The sequence below is a fragment of the Castor canadensis genome, chromosome 8, assembly GCF_047511655.1.
Source record: "Castor canadensis chromosome 8, mCasCan1.hap1v2, whole genome shotgun sequence".
NCBI classification, from domain to species: Eukaryota; Metazoa; Chordata; class Mammalia; order Rodentia; family Castoridae; genus Castor; species Castor canadensis.
Genome location: NC_133393.1, coordinates 137,914,312 through 137,934,114, shown reverse-complemented (window position 1 = coordinate 137,934,114; position 19,803 = coordinate 137,914,312). Strand labels below are relative to the sequence as shown.

The following is a 19,803-nucleotide window of genomic DNA, read 5'->3' as shown; positions in this document are numbered from 1 at the left end:
GAATGGCTGCTTATACCTTCTTGGTGCTAAGCATGGAATATGGACTGAGTGTACACATACACAGTCCTCAGCTCTATAAGTCGTCTTGCCATTTCATTCCTGTGATCAGGGAGGAAGAAGTGCTCCCAATAACGAACATTCTAGGCATCTCAATAATTTTTTCCCCCTTGGTAGAATATCAGCTGTTGCCAACATCAAATAGTTGAGGCTGCTGTGAATTCAGGGAAGTGTTATTTCCCACATTTTACTGTATACAGCTCAGCCAGTGATGCCCATGTGTCAACTCACTTGTCTGTCACAGCAGAGGGTCACAGACAGCAGCAGAGCCATGTCTGTCACTTGACTAGCTGGTAGAAGCTCTACATACCCTCTACGAGCTCCCAGGTGGAGAGACAGTGAGACCAATAGTCAGAAAGAAGTGAGAGTTGCCCGCCTCAATAGTATCAGGCAGAGGAAGGGTTCCTGGTGAATATAATGTTAAAAGTCAATGTTCTTATGGGGCCAGTAGATGGTTTCTGAAGGCATTTCCAAGAAAGAATATTCAGAAAACGTCTTATGTAAGGGGGGCCTTGTGTGGATGAGGAAGTGTACCTCTTTTAAGTGACTTCTGAGATCTCATTCATTTAAAAGTAAGACTTTTGTTTTCATGAAAATTTATTACTTATTGTTTTTAACCCTTTAATACACAAGGAAATGATGATTATCACTAGTTTTAGGAGGAAGAACAGAACCAGAAGTTAACTTTTAGGTTTATGGATTTCAGATCAAACTCACTGCAGAATGTCTTCAAATTATGTCACCAAATTTGCTTGTGAAGTTTTAGATATTGTGACACCAATAGCCTGGGGATAGGAATCAAAGGTTAGAAAAAGGCTAGAGGAAGTAAGATTGGGTTTATGCATTTAAAGTCAATTCTGCTTAACAGATAAAGCTTCTCAGGCTAAAATGATGAGACCAGAAGAAAGAGAACTTCTGACTTCTGACTGGTTGCAATAAAAGTGTCAGATATTATGAATAAGATTGTAAACTTTATCTTTTAAAACACAACCATGAACGGTGATGGTGTCAATCCATTTCCATGATTGTAGTTTCTACATATAAATTAACTCTTATCTATGAAATAAAATATTTGTGAGCTGGTGGAGTGGCTCAAGTGGTAGAGTACCTGCTTACCAAGCGTGAAGCCCTGAGTTTAAAAAACGAAGATATTTGTGGCTAGTAATGTAAAAATTTGAATAGTGGGTCCTTGATCAAAGTCCTAACTCTTTATGACATCACTGCTTCTATGGGAAAATTAGATTTGGTTAATATCAGTTGCCAAGGGCATCTTTTTTTTTTTTAATTTTATTATTCATATGTGCATACAAGGCTTGGTTCATTTCTCCCCCCTGCCCCCACCCCCTCCCTTACCACCCACTCCGCCCCCTCCCTCTCCCCCCTACCCCCTCAATACCCGGCAGAAACTATTTTGCCCTTATCTCTAATTTTGTTGTAGAGAGAGTATAAGCCATAATAGGAAGGAACAAGGGTTTTTGCTGGTTGAGATAAGGATAGCTATACAGGGCATTGACTCACATTGATTTCCTGTGCGTGGGTGTTACCTTCTAGGTTAATTCTTTTTGATCTAACCTTTTCTCTAGTTCCTGGTCCCCTTTTCCTATTGGCCTCAGTTGCTTTAAGGTATCTGCTTTAGTTTCTCTGCGTTAAGGGCAACAAATGCTAGCTAATTTTTTAGGTGTCTTACCTATCCTCACCCCTCCCTTGTGTGCTCTCGCTTTTATCATGTGCTCAAAGTCCAATCAAGGGCATCTTTTTAAAGGAATATACTTCATAATAATTCTAAAGGCAGCACGTATCCTTATGGAATATTAAAAAAAACCCTAGCCCATGTCTTTCTAATAACAAAGTCATTTTAGTATATTCATTGGGAAAAAAATTGAACTGGTTATTTGTGTTGTCTGGAAAAACTTTTAGTTTGTCAATGCATTGTGGTACTAGAACTTGAATTCAGGGCCCTGCACTTGCTAGGCAAGTGCTGTACCACTTGATTCATACCTCCAGTTCTTTCTGCTTTTAGTTTTTTTTTTTTTAATAGGGTCTCATGCTTTTGCCTGGACTGGCCTCAAAACACAATTCTCCTGTCTCTGCCTCCCAAGTGACTGAGGTCATAGGCATGTACCGCTACACATGGCTCGACTGACATTTTAACTCTGAGTAGCAGAACTATTTTATAGCTCACATCTTCAAGTACACATCACAATTTTTGTGTCCTGATGCCTGCCCAGAGTTCTCTAAGCTAAGGACTCATGTGAAAACACTATGAAAGAGGAGATGACTTCATTTTGCAAACATCAGGCAGTCTGAGGGTCCAAGAATCAGCAAGCTAAGCTACAGCTGATGAGAAGGAACACACCCAGAGGAAAGATGAAAATAACTGAAAAATTCTTGTGCACCCCATATGTAGAGGACAGTGTGACTTAAACCATTTATTTTATTTTATCTCTGACTGAAAAATAAGAGTGTCTTCCCACCACGCCTGAAGACAGCAGCAGAGGGGCTGAGCTTGGAACGCACAGGTATACAAGATGTGGTCTTTGCTTTCAACCAGTTTACAATGTGTTTGGGGACAGCACCCATATAGCAGACAGGAATGTGCTATCACAGGGACAAGGGCCATGTGAACCAAAGGATGTAGGATATTCATGAGAAGGTAGAGAATGCTGAAAGAACCATAGAAGGAACCATGGTTGTAACCTGGAGCTCTGGAGAGAGATGAGGTGATTGGATTGGATGGAGTACTTTTGTTTAGGTTCAATTGAAATTGAAATATACTTTCACAGATGGGTTATAATATACTTTCACAGATGGGTTATATCTTCAGTGAGATTTGACTACAACCCCGCAGGCTACCCCCAAAGCCTCTGACTTTCTAAAATTTGACACTGCTTTACTCTGTTAAGTTCAATCATTTTTAAAGCATTTCTGAATTGTAAAAGGAAGAAGGAGGAGGGGAGCAAAGCTCTGAAAAGTTATAGGGTGGCTGGCTGCTAGGGCAGAAAATAAGATTCATGAAGAAACATACATAAATATAATGGTTGGAAAATAAGAAAAATGATCTGTGGATTAAAAGACAAGAGGCCGAATTATAGATTGAAAGTGGCAGAGGGCTCTTAAATCAAAGAGAAAGGTTTGCAAAGGAAAAAAAGAGAAGCCCTTGAGAGTCCAATAAAACTGAATTAAGGGGGCAATTGATAAATTTTAATCACCATGAACACTGTCTTAAACCTACTTGGTTGCTAGAATTCTAAAGCTTGATTCACTATCAATCTTATGCAGAAATGTTCCCACTTTCTTCTTTGGTTCTCCAAAAGCCAATACAGGCTTCACCAAATTGGAATTGGGAAAGAATTGACCTAACCACTGAGATTTAAACTGTTAGAAGAGCAGACAACCACTTGTTGGTGACTCTAAGGAGCCGTGTGACACTGGATGGAGAGCTCCATATTGGTAGGGCTCCACCTCTGCGTGGGCATCAGCAGTTACTCTGCCTTCTGATTTTGGACTTAACCTCCCTTAATCTTTTCCTGCTCCTCAAAGTGAGGCTAATAATGCACGTTGCACTCCCAGAGTTGTTTTAGAATAAAATGCAAAACGTGTGTGAAAGTCGTTTGAACGAAGGTAAGCTTTTTTAGGCTAAGCCAAGCAGAGAATGTTGACAGCAGTTGTAATTAGACAGAAATGCCTGGGTAGTCAAATCTAAGCCTTTCAATCTCTCTTCAAATGGGATGGTATGCTCACTTAAAGTTGCTAGATAGTGCTTCATGGCCACACGGTTATTGTAGTAACCAACATTATAGGCGCTTTATCGCACTCCTGAACCATCCTGGCCTCAGTGCATTTGTGTAGGATTAATAATGAAATTGGATTCAGGCCAGATTTGCTTAATTCAGTTGATTTGGTGGCACTTTATTTCTTCAGGCTGTTGGAACTAGAATGGTTGTAGAAGATGAATTTGGCTCAGGCTACTAAACAAGGAAGCAAGACTTCTTGTATTAGACTTTAGCCTCTGTGACATGATTTATGGGACATTAAGAAGACCTAAGATCTCCAATACACTCCACTCTGACCTACAGACATCTAAATCCCATAATTAGACTACTATTGTGACTTCTGGGATTTAAAAAAATATAGCTTACCCTTATTCCAAAGTACAAAGATGTCATGATATAATGCTGCCTAGGCTTTATCTAACCACATATGTAGTGTTCTGGATTTGGGAACAGAACACTGGGAACAGACTGGAGAAATATAGACACTGCTTAGGTTAGTAGCTAGGAAAAAAAAATCATTTAGTTATTTATTCCACAAATATTTACTGAGTTCTTACTGGGTTCTAGGTACATGGCTCTATATTTCCCACATAAAATTTTCAGTCAATGTATCAACACAATGTGAATCACATATTAATTGTCCTTTCACAAACCCATAACAATGGCACAGTGACATACTAGATCATGTACTACTCCTTTTGTTGCACACATTCGTGTACCACACATTTCTGAATTCATAGAGAGCAGGGGTTAGAGGGTGGGAAAGACAATAAATTGCTTCTCTCACATTAAATCCCATGTAAAACCTGTCTGACTTGTTTGATCTCCAACCCTTCAGGAGATTGAGATGTGTTTTCTTGTGGTGAAAGTGTAATTATGCCATAATTCCACCTTCCCTACCACAGCCCTTCTTGCGTATCCGGGCTTGTGTGCCACATACCCCGGAACTAAGGCTTCTCTCTCAGTGTCAACACCACACAATGACTAGGAAGTGGAGATTTCATAATGGTTTCACAGCACACTTACTTTTGCCCTGCTTCTCCTTGGCCAGCACAAGGGCCATACTTATAAGCATACACCAAGCGAGGGATGAAGTCAGATGTTATCGCTATGACGAATGCATTTGTAATAACAGACAGAATTCCGATGCCTTCAAGAATTCCATACCAGATTCCTATTCAAACAGAAATGAGGTATTAGCTTCCCACTCAGCATCAGAGACAATAAGAATGAAAGCACCTAGGGTAACTCAGTCATTTCCATGGGTCCTTTCAGCTGTCCAAACGCTGGTCGTTGCTGCCAAGAGTAAGTTAAGAATTTGTGCCTCCAAACTTCTTGGCAATGACGTAAGTTCTGTGGATGTGCTAAGGGCTCATGACTTACTGGTCAGGATCAGATATGTCAGAGAAATATGGTCAATGATAAAGCACCAAAACACAATCTGATAAGATTAACAACCCAGTGTCAAGCCACCACCAGGCTGGGAGCTCCTCAAGGGGATGGGCAGGGTCCCATCCTGCTCATCTTTGTAAGTCCAGACCCTGACACAGTGGCCTAGAGCAGGTGCTCACTGAAGATGAGCTTGTTTCATACGGAGGCTGAAAGGCCACTGTCAGCGAGAGCCACCATCTAAAGACCACAGCTCATTTCTGCTGTTGGAAAAACTGGATCATGCTTCGTGTGAATCAGGAAAGCACAGAACAAAGTTAAGCAAATGGAAGGATCCAATTTATTTGTTCATTCATTTATTTATTTTTTGCAGGACTAGGGCTTGAATTCAGGGCCTTTTGCTTGCTGTGTAAATGCTCTACCACTTGGGTCACATCCTCAGCTTTTTTTTGCTACTAAGTGTTTTTGAGTTAGGGTCTTGTGATTTTTTTTCTCTCTAAGGCAGTCATTGAACGTCTATCCTCCTGTCTTGGCCTCTCAAGTAGCTGAGATTGCTACTAGTGTACTCCATCATACCTGGCCTGGAAGATCTATTTTAAAAAGTGATAATAATTACAATATTTAGATTATAAAGTCTTAAGGTAGAAATAACCGAATTGAGAAACTATTTAAGTACAAGTTATTTCACAGCAGAAATTATAAACTTTCCAATAGGCAGCTTTACTTTTTGTCTAATATTATTCAAAGCTAATATTATTATGCTATGCAAAATGTAGTTGAATCATCTTATATGGAAGCCATAAGAAGGTTGGTAGCTTTTAAACTTTTATCTGAAAATGGTTAAGCTCTTTAAAAAAGCATACCCAAATCTAACTTACCTATGTCTTTGGCTCTTGAGGCTAAAGGTCTCCTCCATTGTGTGACGAATTTGTAAGCATCAAGTCGAATTTCAATTATGTTATTTAGTAAGGCCAGAAGTGGTGCTAGAGGAAAGGCTGCCACAAAGATAGTTGTGAATCCAAACTGAAGAACTAGAGAAGAAAAAAGAAAGAGAACAAAGAATATTGGTTTTCCATTACTATTTCCAAAGAATAATTATCTGAATGTGTCACTGTCCTTAAATTTTTCCCAATACAGAACTACAAGGGACATCTCTTCCAGAAAGATGGCTAGGACACTGGATAAGTGTCCTGGGCCTAGGAACAATGGTATCTTAGGAGCAAGCAGCATACCTCAGACCCAGATGCTTTATAAACATTGTCCTCTAATAATAAGAAAGTTTGATTTCAGAGCTGTGCTAGAAAAATACAAAATAAGCCTGGAATATCTTGTGATGCCAGAAAGCAAAGAAACATTCAATAAATGACAGGGACACATCATTAGGACACAGGACAAACTTGGAGGCATTCCCAATGGCCAGAGCTGGAACAATTTGTGCAACAAAATTAATAATGATAACCTCAATTGTAGCCCAAAGACTAAGTATCTGAGTCCACACTGACATAAACATTGCTGTAAACTGGTACAAATAAATAAGAAAGAAGTAGAGAACAAAGGATGACTCTTTCTCATGATTCACTTCTAACTGACAAACACAGAAGGAGTGAGGACAGTAGAAAAATCACTGTTAGTTAACAGCATGGTAATTTTTTTTCCTTTTATTATTATTATTGTGCTGCAGGTACATTGTGACATTTATAAAAGTTTTTACAATGGATCAAATATATCATACTTGAATCCATGCCCTCCATCATTCTCTCCCTTTTTTCCCCTCCCCCCATTCCTGGAATAGTTTCAACAGGTCTCATTTTTCCATTACATACATGTGTACACAATATACACACCATATTTATTCTCCTACACCTGAATGCTAAAGATAGCAGAAGAGCACTGAAGCAAATAGACTATTTGTGTTTTCAGTATCTCCTCACATGATGCTAATTATGGAGGGAAAAGTAGTATTTTTATATGGGAGAAACCTGTAGATATCAGCTTAGCCAAGAGATCAAAGTTATCACCAGTAGTTAGATGTACTCCTAATATGATAGTCCTTTCCTTTTATTCCCCCCTCAGTCCTTTTGCATAAAAACTGGATTTCCATTAGCTCAGCATTTGAATGGGTACCATCAATTACATTGCAAAAATGTCTCATTTCTTCCTTTTCTGTACTATCCTTGTTTGAGTTCGGACTCAGATTTCTAGCTGGCTTTTTGCTTCTAAACTTTTACCTCCTTCCCCCTGCCCCCCTGCTATCAGTGTGGCTACAGTCCTGGTTCAAGCCAAATGCTTATCAGCTCCTGGCATGCCCTGTTTCACTAGGTTCTCACTGCCTACAGAATAAAGCCCAAACTTTCCTCCTGTCATTCAGGTTCTCAATAATTTGATGCTACACAAACTTCTAAGCCTCAATTCCAAACATACACACACCTGCCAGGCTTCCCAAACAATCCTTCACTCTGGCCACATTAGACTTTTGGTTTTGTGGGGACACAGCCTATACTTAAAGTTTTTGTTGAGATTCATGCAATTCTATTCTTCCCTTAAAGGTAAGCTCCAACGTGCCCTCTTCTGGAGCCTTTGGATAGTACTGCCTTTTTTGGTAGCTCCCATACCTCTGCTCACTATCATAGAAGGAACATCTAGACGTTATGGCTCTCTGTCTCTCTTTTCCTCTGTTGCACTGGACTTCATGAAGGCAGGTTGGTGACTTCTTTATGCTTCTGTTTTCTACATACACACTACAGTGGTTTTGTGTACAAAGAGACTTTGCAGGTACTAAATAATGTTGGTTTAGTGACAGACTTATAATTACAATGAAAAAGAAAACCTATCAGATGTGAATAAAACTGGCGGAGATAATTCTTACAATCACTAAGAGTACTGGATGTTACAGATAGAAACTGGCTAAAGAGCATTTCTCTAAGGTTGAGTTAATAATGAAAATAACTGCAAGATTTTAAAGGAGAAAGAAAGTGCATTTCGTTCATTGTTAGTTTTTATCTGACATCTAACAAATTTAATTGTACAGTTAAATTTATGGCCTAAGTCAAATAAACAATTCCTTTCACATGGTACAGGTGTGACCCACGTGATAGGAGCTAACTACCACGTTCAGTAGCTGCTGTTTCTCAATAGAGTCTGGGGACGGGAGGTTTTTTTTCTTTTTTTTTTTTTGTAGCACAGAAGTAGATCAATTAGGAAAAAAATTTTTAGGTATATAAAAATATACCATGGGAGAATTAGCATTAAGTTTTGATTACATTTCATCATACCTACTTTGTATCTTTTCAGAAATTAATGAAATAGAGATAAAACCAAAGACCCCTTTATTTTAACAAAGCCCAAAGTTGGTCTTTAGAAAAGACTAACAAACTTCTAACAGGCCGGTGAAGAGAAAAGAGAGATAAACACAAATTATGCAATTTGGAGTAAAAAAAAGTGGGCATTACTATAGGCCATATAAAAGTTAATAAAGGGATATTATAAATAATTTATGACTGTAAATTTGAAAATTTAGATAAAATGGACAAGTTTTTTATAAAACACAGCTTTTCAAAATGGACATTTTGAAATATGCAATGAAGAAATAATAGTAGTTATAAACAAACTGTTTGAGAAAATAGAAAAAAAAGGGGGCAATACCAACCCAGACCATTTAAAACTACCATCATTACAATAATGCCAAAATCAGAAAGCAACATTACAAGAAAGAAAAAAGATAGTATATCTTTTGTGGACTTATATACAAATACCATAAGCAAAATATTGGTAAGTTGAATTTGGCAATTAAAGAAAAAGCAATGCATCATGACTAAGCGGATATTTTTTCTAGGTTGGCTGTGTAACAACTTAAACACACAAACCAATCCCTAACCAATCAATGAATTTCACCACATCAATAAAGGAAAAATTGCTACAAAAACATTCAATAGATTCAGGACATGATATGATAGGATTTAGTATCTAATTATGATAATAACACTCAGAAACCTAAGGATTTAAGAAACTTCTTTAATGAGGTGAGAAGCATGTGCCAAAAAATACAGCTAACTGCACACTTAATGATAACATATTTAACACTTTTACCCTCACGTCAGGAACACGGATGTGTAACATCACTAATTTTATGGAGCATTATATGAATGGTTTTGACGTAGCTAGGCAAGAGCAACAAAAAGTATAGTGATTGCAAAGGGAAATGTAACATTATCATTTGTAGATGACATGATGGGGTGTATAGAAAACTTCAAAAAATTAAAAACAATTATAATTTATATTAGACTTTAGCAGATTTGACTAATATAAGGTCAACATACAAACTAATGATAAATTTCTATACTAGCAACAAAACAGAAAATAAAACTAGGGTTGGGGTTCAGTGATAGTGTTTTCTTAGCATGCATGAGACCCTGTGTTTGATCCTCAAAAATAAGCAAAACAAAAAAGAAAACCCCAAAGTACAAATAAACCCAAGCCCACAGGGCTTCAAACTATAACAAGAAAATGATTTCAAATTTCACTAAAATTCATAAAGTTCCTAGGAGTAAATATAGCCTATGTTACACAAAACCTGTGCTCTAAAATCTACTCCAAAAAATACTGAGAGAAAATGTAGAAAGGCAAATGCAGGGATATATCATATTCATGGATTGGGAAATATCTGAATTTGCTTGGATTTGTTCTAAGGGTTTAATTCAATTCTAGTCGATATCGCAGTGAATTTTTTTTTGTAGAATTTAGAAGTCTTATTGTAAAATGTATATGGAACCAATTTGAAGAAGGACAACCTTTAAACTTCTGTTCATTTAAAAACACTATTAAGAGAGTGAGAGTCACTCTCTTAAAAAAGTATATTTGATATATCTAACAGATGACTCATATCTATAACATGTAAATAACTTCTACAAATCACTAAGAAAAAGACAGATACTCTAATAAAAGCATGGTTTTGGATGAAGATTCAACAGAGGATATCCAAATGATCACAAACATATGTAAAGGTAGTGATCAGTTATCACTAGTTATCATGAAATTTCATTAAAACCATGATGAGACAGTATCACATACCAACCAGAATGACTAAAATTTAAAAAGAGAACCTGACAACTTCTAGTGAGTACATGGAGTATCTGGAGCTTTTACATCACTAGTTGAAGTCGAAAGTGGTACAAACCACTTTTGAACACATTCACAAATGTCTACTAAGGATCAACAAATTCATATCAATCATATGCCCATTAACTCCTCTTGTACATAAATTCCCAACAGAAATATGTGCACATATTAATCAAAATGCATGCACAAGATGTTCACAGAAGGATTTGTAGCAGCTCAAACCTGGAAACCACTCAAGTGTCTATCACCAGAAGAATGGATGAATAAATAATGGTGCACTCCTATTTTCAGGATCTTAGATGTGCAAGTTCACAAAATAGTTCATCCATTGGAAAATCAATACCTGTACTTCTACAAGTAAGTAATTTTGTCCTCTGTTTTTTTTTAAAGCCTAGCAGAGGTTTTGATTCCTCTTTAAATGCATCTGTCTAGCACATGGATCCTTTTCTTAGCATGTCTATTTCATGAGATTGTAGAGACTGGAGGGATTAGTGAGGGGAAATATGTGTGTTGGGGGACAGGGGAGAAAGTTGTGCTATATGTGGAAATGGAAATGCAAAAGGCCACATGACTAAAAGGAAAGATAGGAGTGAAAGTCAACACAATCTCTGCCTGTTTCATAAATGTGCTTTAGGTCTATGTTATGGGAATACCATACAATAAAAGTACAGCAACAAAAATGAAATTCTACTAGTAGGAACATGGAAAAATATTATAAACATGCTATTGAATAAAAGCAGTCAGTTACAAGAGTAAATACTCCAAAATTCTATTCATGTGCAGACAAAAAAATGACCAAATTAATCTTTGGCACTAGACGTCAGGACACTGCTTAGAGGGATATGAATGGGAGAAGTAACAGGAAATTTCTGATGCTGACAGTATTCTATTGTTTGATCTAGCTCACAAGATGAGACACTTTTTCAATAGGGAGTCAGGTAGTAAATATTTCAGGCCTTACAAATTCGGTTACTACTATTTAACTCTGCTGTTGCGTGCAAAACCAGCTATAGATAATATGCAAACACGTGGGTGTTGTTGGCGTCCAGTGGAACTTTATTTACAAAAGACACTGGACTGAATTTGGTCTGTGAGGAGTTGTTTACCAAACCCTCAACTACATAAATTTGCTTACATTTGTGTGTAAATTTATGAAAATTTGGTGATTTGTACACTTGTGAGTTATATGCCCTTACCACAATATATTACAATTCAGGTAATTACAATATTTAAAATATATAATAAGGCAGGGAAGCAATAAAGAAAATAAAAACAACAAGAAAAGAAGTAAGCAATTAGAATTCACTGGTCTGCTTGAGATGCTTCTATTTGTGCAGCAAAGATACCACAGTATTTGGAGCACTACCAACTAGTGACATAAATGCTTCTTTTCAAGCACTCAATATACAACATTATTATTCACTTCCTTCTTTATGAGAGTAGAGTCCATTAAGAGAGCTGAAAATGGTTAGTTCTCTTAATGAATTCCCTTTATTAAGTTTTATTATTAATGCTCAAATTGATTTCCTTTCCAAGTTCTATCATTCTGCCATTCTATAATTGAAACTAAAAACATCAATAGATACTCAGGACATAAGCAATCTAAGAAACATTAAGCATCAATTCTACTACTCCTTTAATTTTCACATTTGCTCAGAAGTAATGGATGGTTCATGCCTGTATGTGGGTGTCACAGGTAGACAGATTGTGGCCCAAGGCCAGCTCCAGGCAAAAGTGCAAGATATTGTCTGAGAAATAACGAAAGCAAAAAGGGCTGGGGGTATGGCTTAAGTAGTAGAGCTTCTGCCTAGCAAGTGCAATCATTGCAAAAAAATAATTTATCTTGCCCAGTTCTACTCCCACTCCCTGTATTATAGAATTTCAACATAACTATATAGATACATATAGCTATATACATACAGTGTATGTACAGTGTATATACTTACAGATACAGTGTATCTGCTACAAGATTGCATTTCCTTTCTCCCAAGGAAATAAGAATATGATGACGATGATGATGACATGGCTGACATGGCTAACATGTACAGGTGCATAAGATGAGCCAGGCATTATTCTATCTAAGTCTTTCTATGCATTGACTCATGTAATCCACATACAGACTCCATGAAATAATTTCTTTTGCTATCATCCCCACTTTAGAGATGATCAAACAAAGAGAAATTAAGAATTACTCAAGTTTTCATGGTTAGTAAATTATAAGGCTGGGATTTGAACCCAGGAAATTTGTTTCCAAAACCCATGCTCTTAGATATGTGCTAAGATTAGCTTAGTTTATGTCAGATTAGCTACAGAAATCTGATTCCTTAAATTTAAGTGTAGGATAGGCTGGTCTGTAACTCATGATCCTCTTGCTGGAACTGCAGGTGTGTACCACCACACCTGGCTGCCAAAGGACTCTTTGATAGATGCACACTGTGCCCTTTTCCTTTTTATATTTCTAGTGCAAACACAGTGTCTCCCTGGGATTTAATTAAGCTCAACAGAAGTTGGCTGAATGAGTGAAACAATTGCTTCTTGAGCAATAACTCCTTTTCCTTTGGTGCACTAAATTTCCCAACTCATCTTCTTTCCTGGTGGTTCAGTACAGGGTCAAGACTCAATGTCACAACCAGTTCAAAGTGACTAGCTTAAAACATTCCTCCCTCTGTGTTTGGTTTGGGAATCCCTGCACATCTATGGCCTTGATTGCAATGGGTGTATGTTTAATTGAGTGTAGCTGGAGATCTAAAATTTACATTCTTATAACTAAGAGGACATACTCATTTCCAGGTATTCATCGAAGAGTCCATAGGCATTCATAGGTTGGAGGTTGTAGTCCTTTTCCCACTGTGGAAAATTTATTTTCCTTTCAGGCCCATGTTCTTGTCGGACTTTTCTTCTAGTCCACCAATTCTGGATTAACCTGGGCGACAAGATTGATTTCTTACAAAAAAAATTGTTCATAAGACTTAAGTAATAAAGAGAATTAGAATTCAGAAGCATAGATTTAAAAAAAAAAAAAAAAACTCTTGACAGCAGGAAACAAACCCGTAGATTAGGAAGGAAATAATACTGAAGCCTAAACTTTGGGTATTTCTACTTGGAAGTAGACAGAATGACAGATGAACTGATTTTAATTGTTCATGGGATGGTCTCATGTGGGAGTTGGATAGAGAACTGAGAATATGTATGAATTGACTCAGTAATCAAGGCAACACCCAGACATCCAATGATAGGAAGGTCTGGCTTACATGGCTTATTTACAACCCATAAGCTGGTCAAGCATGGGTGCTGACCTGCATATTCTGGCTTTAGCGATCTCGACAATCTACAAATCCATAGGACACTTCTTCTCTTGGCACATGGAAGCTTGCAATTCCAAAACTGGGTTTGCCTGCTTTAGGCTTAATCTTGACGGGGACTCTGGTTCCCAGTGAAATGCATGTCACACTAGTGAGGTTAACATTAATCCTCAGCTGTGTTCAGGAACACATTTTATAATAAGGGAAAGTGTCAAGGGAGAGGAGGTATATCTATGTGCTGTAGGGGACAAAGAAAAAGTAAAAAGGTGAGGGGGATCCAGGAGTGGAAATGGAAAAAAAAAACCCATATGAAATAAAGGGATGAATATCAAAGTCAAACTTTGCCTACTTCACAGTTTGCTGTATTCCTAGAGGTTACAATACAGTACCCTTGATGTCAATGAATTTTGATTAACTATGGTTTATATCTTATAGTAAAATATCATACTTCTAATTTTTTTATTTTATGTTTTATCTTTTAAAAAGTTTTATAGATAACATCCCATACTCAGAATGGAATTTCTAAAACCCAAGACTAGAAAATGTCTAGCATTGCTTCTGACAGACAGGGTGCTGGGAGAATACTTTTTAGTGAATCAAGTTCTAGGTAATTGTTCTAGCTGAGTGGTTTTCCCTGCCTCTTAAGGGACACTGAGCTGACAAGGAACCAATTGGTATGGAATTAAAGTAGACATAGAAGTGTTGCTGATTTATATCTCCTTAAACTTAAACTCACCAGAACTGAGCAAATACAGCGCAACTCAAGGTTATCTTTACAAAGATGGCACAAGTTTTTACCCAAAGTCATCAATGAAAATTATTGTAACCAGGTGCTAATGTTTTTACTGGTTAAAATATGCTGACTTGGAATTTCTTTTTGAATTCCTGAACTTTTGTTTTCCCCCTTCCATAAGTTCTTTTTCCTGTAGTCTGAATTTAAGGTAGTTTTTTTTTTTTTAAATTACCATTCTGATTTAACTCAGGAATGGGGGAGTGGAGAGTTTGTTAATAAATAAATAGTTAGGGACTTGCAATACTGGAGCCCAAAGGGTCAAAGACATCACTTAAAGCAGCTTGCAAGCAAATATCCAATATGTGGGGGTCCACAGAGACTTCCTAAAGAGCACTCACTTTCATTCATGTGACCTGTGCTCAACCTTCCAAAGAGCCAAAGTTGACTATTTTCATGACTGTCTTTGAATATTCACGTGGGATGCACTGGTTTCATTGCTGAGTCTGTGTTGCTTATCTTACTTGCCACACCCAGAAACGCCAACATGAGCAGCACTGCCTCTCAGTGACAGATATTTAAGGTACTTACGGGTATCCAAGTTCCATGAAATTATTCCAGGTCTGCTTTAGCACCATTATAATACCCATTTGCATGCAGAGATCAATAAGGCATCCACTAGGGTGGCACTGCAAGGTAAGCAAACACAGAAATTCAAGAATCAATGGAGAGGAAGAAAGGGTGACTGACTTCTAATATGCACAAAGGTGCCCAAGGCCATTTAATGTGAGTCTATAGGAGACAGAGGAGGAGGGGAACATACAGACCTCTTCTAGTCTCCACCTGTTTATCAGCCTCAAGTAGGCACCTGGGTGTCCTGTAAATCTTCAACACACAGAGAGACAAGCCGTTAGCATTCTGCAGAGCTAAGCTTTCAGTGAATGTTATATTATATTCAGTTAACACATCCTCCAAAGTAAATCACAGGGACAGTTAAGTATTATATCTGAAGGAATTAGGAAGCCCTCCAGAGCTGTCACAAGCACAACTTCTGGAATTCTGCAGGGGACATTTCTCTTCTGGCTCTCTGACTGCAGGAGCCAGCTCTTGCTGCTTGCTGTGACTTTTAATATTTTCTGCTGAATATCAAGTGTTCTGGCCAGTGTAAGCAGCAGTTTTACTCACACATTGAAACACTTTTTTTGAATAACAGTAAGGCTGTTTTATTTGAGTAGAATTCCATGCTCCTAGAGTTGCTAAAAACTAAGAAGAGGTTACTGAATGAATCTCACCCAAACCCTTTCCTGTTTCCCATGTACTCTGAAGTGCTTCTGGATGGGATAGAGTTCATTGGTCAGTACCATGATATGGAATATGTAATCGCTCCCAGATCCTCCTAGCTGCTGGCATATACAGTCACTCAGTATCCCCTGACATCCCATCTCTACCCCTTTCCTGTGGGGATGCCCTCTCTTCTTCTGTGGAGTCAGGGATCAAGAACATGCTACAGGCTACCTCCCCTTGAGGCCACCTGCTTGCATAGGTGTGAGACCCAAAGGCCAGATTCAGGTGCAGACAGAGGTCAGAAGTTTTTAATCCATCATTCATGTGTGCAAACTATTCTTCTCTGCTTACCTTAGCAATGAAAGGGGCACAGGCACAACTGAGAGAGAGACTATCCCAGGAAGCAAGGTGGTTTTGTGATTTGAGGCCACACTAAAGGATGGGCTTCTTCATCACCCCTGGCCAGTGACCTCTGAGTGCTCTGTACCCACCTGGCCTGGGGAGGTATGGAGGGGTCAGGTTCTTACCTTCCAAGGAAGAATGCGATGTAAAATGTGGAGCTGTTCAGATTGACAAACTGAAAAAGAAACATTTTCAGGGTGAAGCTGTTCTCCCACTCGGACTCTGTGCGAGGCTGTTCTGTGGAGTGAAGGGAGCACAGTTGGAGCCTCTCTCACTCCCTCTCTCCCCCTCCCCCACACAGGGTGGAGCAGAGGGGTCCTAAGGAAGCTCAGGAGACCCCAATCTGCCTATAGATGGCATGTGCTGGGACAGACCATCCATGACATGGATCCTCCAGTTCATAGACCAGTCCCCAAAAGAGTCTGGTGACAAGTGACAACTGATGTATCTGAAGGAATTGAATATCCAGATTGCTCCATGGTTACAGGACGCCCACAGAGATTGGAACAACATAGCCAAGCTGAAGGGACCTTCTTCCCAGCCCTGAACCTCTGCAGTTGTCTTGCTTTTTACTCTTAGTTTCTGCCTGAGGGGTAAGGTCTGTGTTGAGTCAGGTCCCCTCCCAGCGTCTAATGATACCTTGGTCTCAACTCTAGGATTATGCCAATTACTGCAAATCACAGAATGCTAAGAGGATTTGACTCTTACTCCTTTACACTCATCCACCATTTTCCATTTTCACAAACACCAAGGGAAGGGCTTCTTCTTAGAGATTTTCCTACACATCACCATCTCTGTCATATAACACCCTGACCTAAGTCAGGGGCTAATTCTCATCACATCATTTTTCAACTTTCACAAAGCAGATGATCTTTGGACACTGTGATATGAACTAAAATATGGACCTTGTTGCCCTCTAGGTCAAACCTCCAACTTGAAATCTGACGTCAGAGGCACTTATCCTTCCCTTGGAGCTGAATCCTCACTTCAAGCAAGATCAAAGAAAATGTATTTAACGCAATAGCATTTTCTCTGTTTCCATATCCCCTGAGCTTCTAATTGCTCATTTAACATTTCACCCCATCAATTCCTTTTCCATGGATTATAACTCAAAATGCTTCCTGGGAGCACATCTGAGAAGGAAAGGGAGAAAGAGAATCTGATTTAAAATGGTTTAAATGAAATGTTAGTTTCAGAACAAGACTGGACTGCTGGTGAGAGAAGAAAAGAATAAGGCTTCTTGGTGGGTTTTAGTTTTATTGTTCTTCAACTAACAGAATTCCTGGTTACATGGGAAGTCCTTCTGGGTTCCCATGTATCTCAACCATGGAAGGACCAGGGCTGTATCTCTACTGGCATATTGGTCAGGCTGGATTAAGGTGCCACTGGTCATGGGCAGTTACCTCTTCCACAGTAAACTTCTTTCTGCTTTTTTTCTGGGGGGGTGGACAAGGGGTAATGGTGATGGAATATGCCAATAACCTTAAAGGAGATACAGTAAAATGACTAACTCTGTACATGGGACATAGACTCAATAATGATATCTGTTAGTATAATTGCTAGTTGCACAAACTATATATGGGAACACATTAAAGCAAGTTACCTATGGGAGCATGAAATTTTCTCAACCTGTATAATGACTAATACCTCACTAATAAAATGGAAACAATTTCTATATCCTGAAAATGTGGTAAGTGTACAGCTGATAGTGGGTTACCAGAGTGTTTTAGTGCTTTATGGGGTCAGAGAAGTAGTCTTAGAGGTGATTTGTCCAGAAGAATGTTATTTGCACAAATGTAAGTTATTGTTTACTTGCAAGGCTCCTAGTCATCAAAACAAATAATTCTGCTATCATTTTATATGCCATGGAAACTTGATACCCTTTGTTTGTGAGGCAGAATTTTACTATGTGGTCTAGGCTGGCCCCAAACTTCTGGGTTCAAATAATCCTCTTGTCTCAGCCACCTGAGCAGCTGGGGATTACAAGAGTACACCACTGTACCTGGATTTATGTTTTTAATTTTAATAAATTATAGGCAATAGCAAACGACTACTTTCTAAATGATACCAGACTTTTTATATACATGCATGTTTGTGATGCTATTTAATTGTGTGCATGAAGAGAAAACCTACTTTAAATTTACATTAGCTCATGTCAGATGATATCAGTGACAGGTTTTAAAGGCCTAGATAGAAAAGATTCTCCTATCCTAGACATATTCAAACTGTTCTGTTGAAGGCAAAGAACAAGTGTTGCATGCAATGCTAAAGGGAATAGTTCCTTTTAGCAGAAGAAATCTTTGAAAACTTGTTTTCCAGACCATTCCACTGTACTATGCAATAAAAGAGGGTTCCACTTACCTAAATTTGTCAGAAGCAGTGCAACCTTTTCATAGAGCTGTAAAATAAATTTCATATATTTAACAAAGGGACCGTAGATATTCTAAAATCTATAATTATAAAGGAAACTGATAATCAAGTCCTGAGTGAAAATAATTTCATTAGCTATCCATTGCTCAAACATGAATCATTGTGTCCTTTCAGGACAAGTCAGAAATATGCAAGGTTTCATTTTGCTATTTTTTAAATATCACTTCCTATTTTGGGGTGCATAGTTCTATGGCAAAAAGACTATCTGCCACTAATAACCAGCTTTCCAAGTGAGGCTGGGCAGCCACTGCACTCCTGAGTCTCAGCATCCTGAATTAAAAATCTGTAAATTTGCCTCTGATGGGAAGGTTTTGTAGCCTCAGTGTTTATGGGATGCTGTAAATTCTACAATATAGTGCTCATAGATGCTGGAGTGAGCAAACATTACTGGAAACTCCCAGAGCTTATGGTGCTCTGCTTTTCCATTAGCGCACTGGATGCCTCCTTAACTCATCCAGCCATCTGGTAAATGGATGGTCCTAGGATGGGAAATAGTGTGTGTGTGTGCGTGTGTGTGTGTGTGTGTGTGTGTGTGTGTGTGTGTAGGTACGGTTTAGGGGAAAATCCAGCTGCAAGAGATTACTTGAGAGAAAGAACAATTGCTTATTTTAAAAAGAAAGATGAGAAGTAAATACTAGTCTAATGGAATTGAACATTTGAAGTTTAGGACCATTATTTAATGTAGTTAAAACACACTTCTTAAAAATCCCCCAGGCTGGAAGTCTAGCTTTGCCTCCCAGCATGATGTAGGACTTGGGCAAGTCACCTCACCTCTTCTTCAGAGATTGTTTCCCTTACAGGTAAGTGGGGTTGGCAACGGATTTACTGATCTTAAGGTCCTTCTTCATTTCTGAATTCTCTTATCCTAGATTTCTGCCATCTTCGGAAATAGGCAAAATACTTGCATTGTATGACTCTAAACATTCAGCAATATTCAATTTGCCATATTAAGGTATGTGCTTTTCTATAGTAGGATATGATTAATATGCACATAAATCAAATTTTCTGTATAGAAACTTCAGACTCTTAAGCCCAACATTAAAAGAGATTGGTATAACTCTCATTTAGAAATTCTCTGATATAGATTAGTCATACTCATTTGACCATAAAAATAAAATTCCTGTAAGTAACAGATCAGAGCAGATGTTCTGATCAAACACGTTTTTTTACCATTCCTTTTTTTTTCTTTTTTTAATTATATTCATATGTGCATACAATGTTTGGGTCATTTCTCCCCTCTTCCCCCCACCCTCTCCTTTAACCCCTAAACCCTTTGCTACCAGGCAGAAACTATTTTGCCCTTATCTCTAATTTTGTTGAA

At 38.3% G+C, this 19,803-nt stretch overlaps 1 protein-coding gene across 7 annotated transcripts in view; it reads right to left on the bottom strand.

Moving 5' to 3' along the window:
- The window catches only part of Ano4 (anoctamin 4), a 391,963-nt gene that overhangs the window by 15,779 nt on the left and 356,381 nt on the right, over nt 1–19,803 (bottom strand). For all 7 annotated transcript variants that reach the window (XM_074084215.1, XM_074084216.1, XM_074084217.1 and 4 more), the window contains 7 exons: nt 18,414–18,450; nt 16,178–16,289; nt 15,194–15,251; nt 14,958–15,055; nt 13,115–13,257; nt 6,098–6,250; nt 4,857–5,004 (listed from right to left, as the gene is read on the bottom strand). In XM_074084215.1, the coding sequence (XP_073940316.1) occupies nt 4,857–5,004; nt 6,098–6,250; nt 13,115–13,257; nt 14,958–15,055; nt 15,194–15,251; nt 16,178–16,289; nt 18,414–18,450 (749 nt within the window). The remainder of the gene's footprint in view (nt 1–4,856; nt 5,005–6,097; nt 6,251–13,114; nt 13,258–14,957; nt 15,056–15,193; nt 15,252–16,177; nt 16,290–18,413; nt 18,451–19,803) is intronic.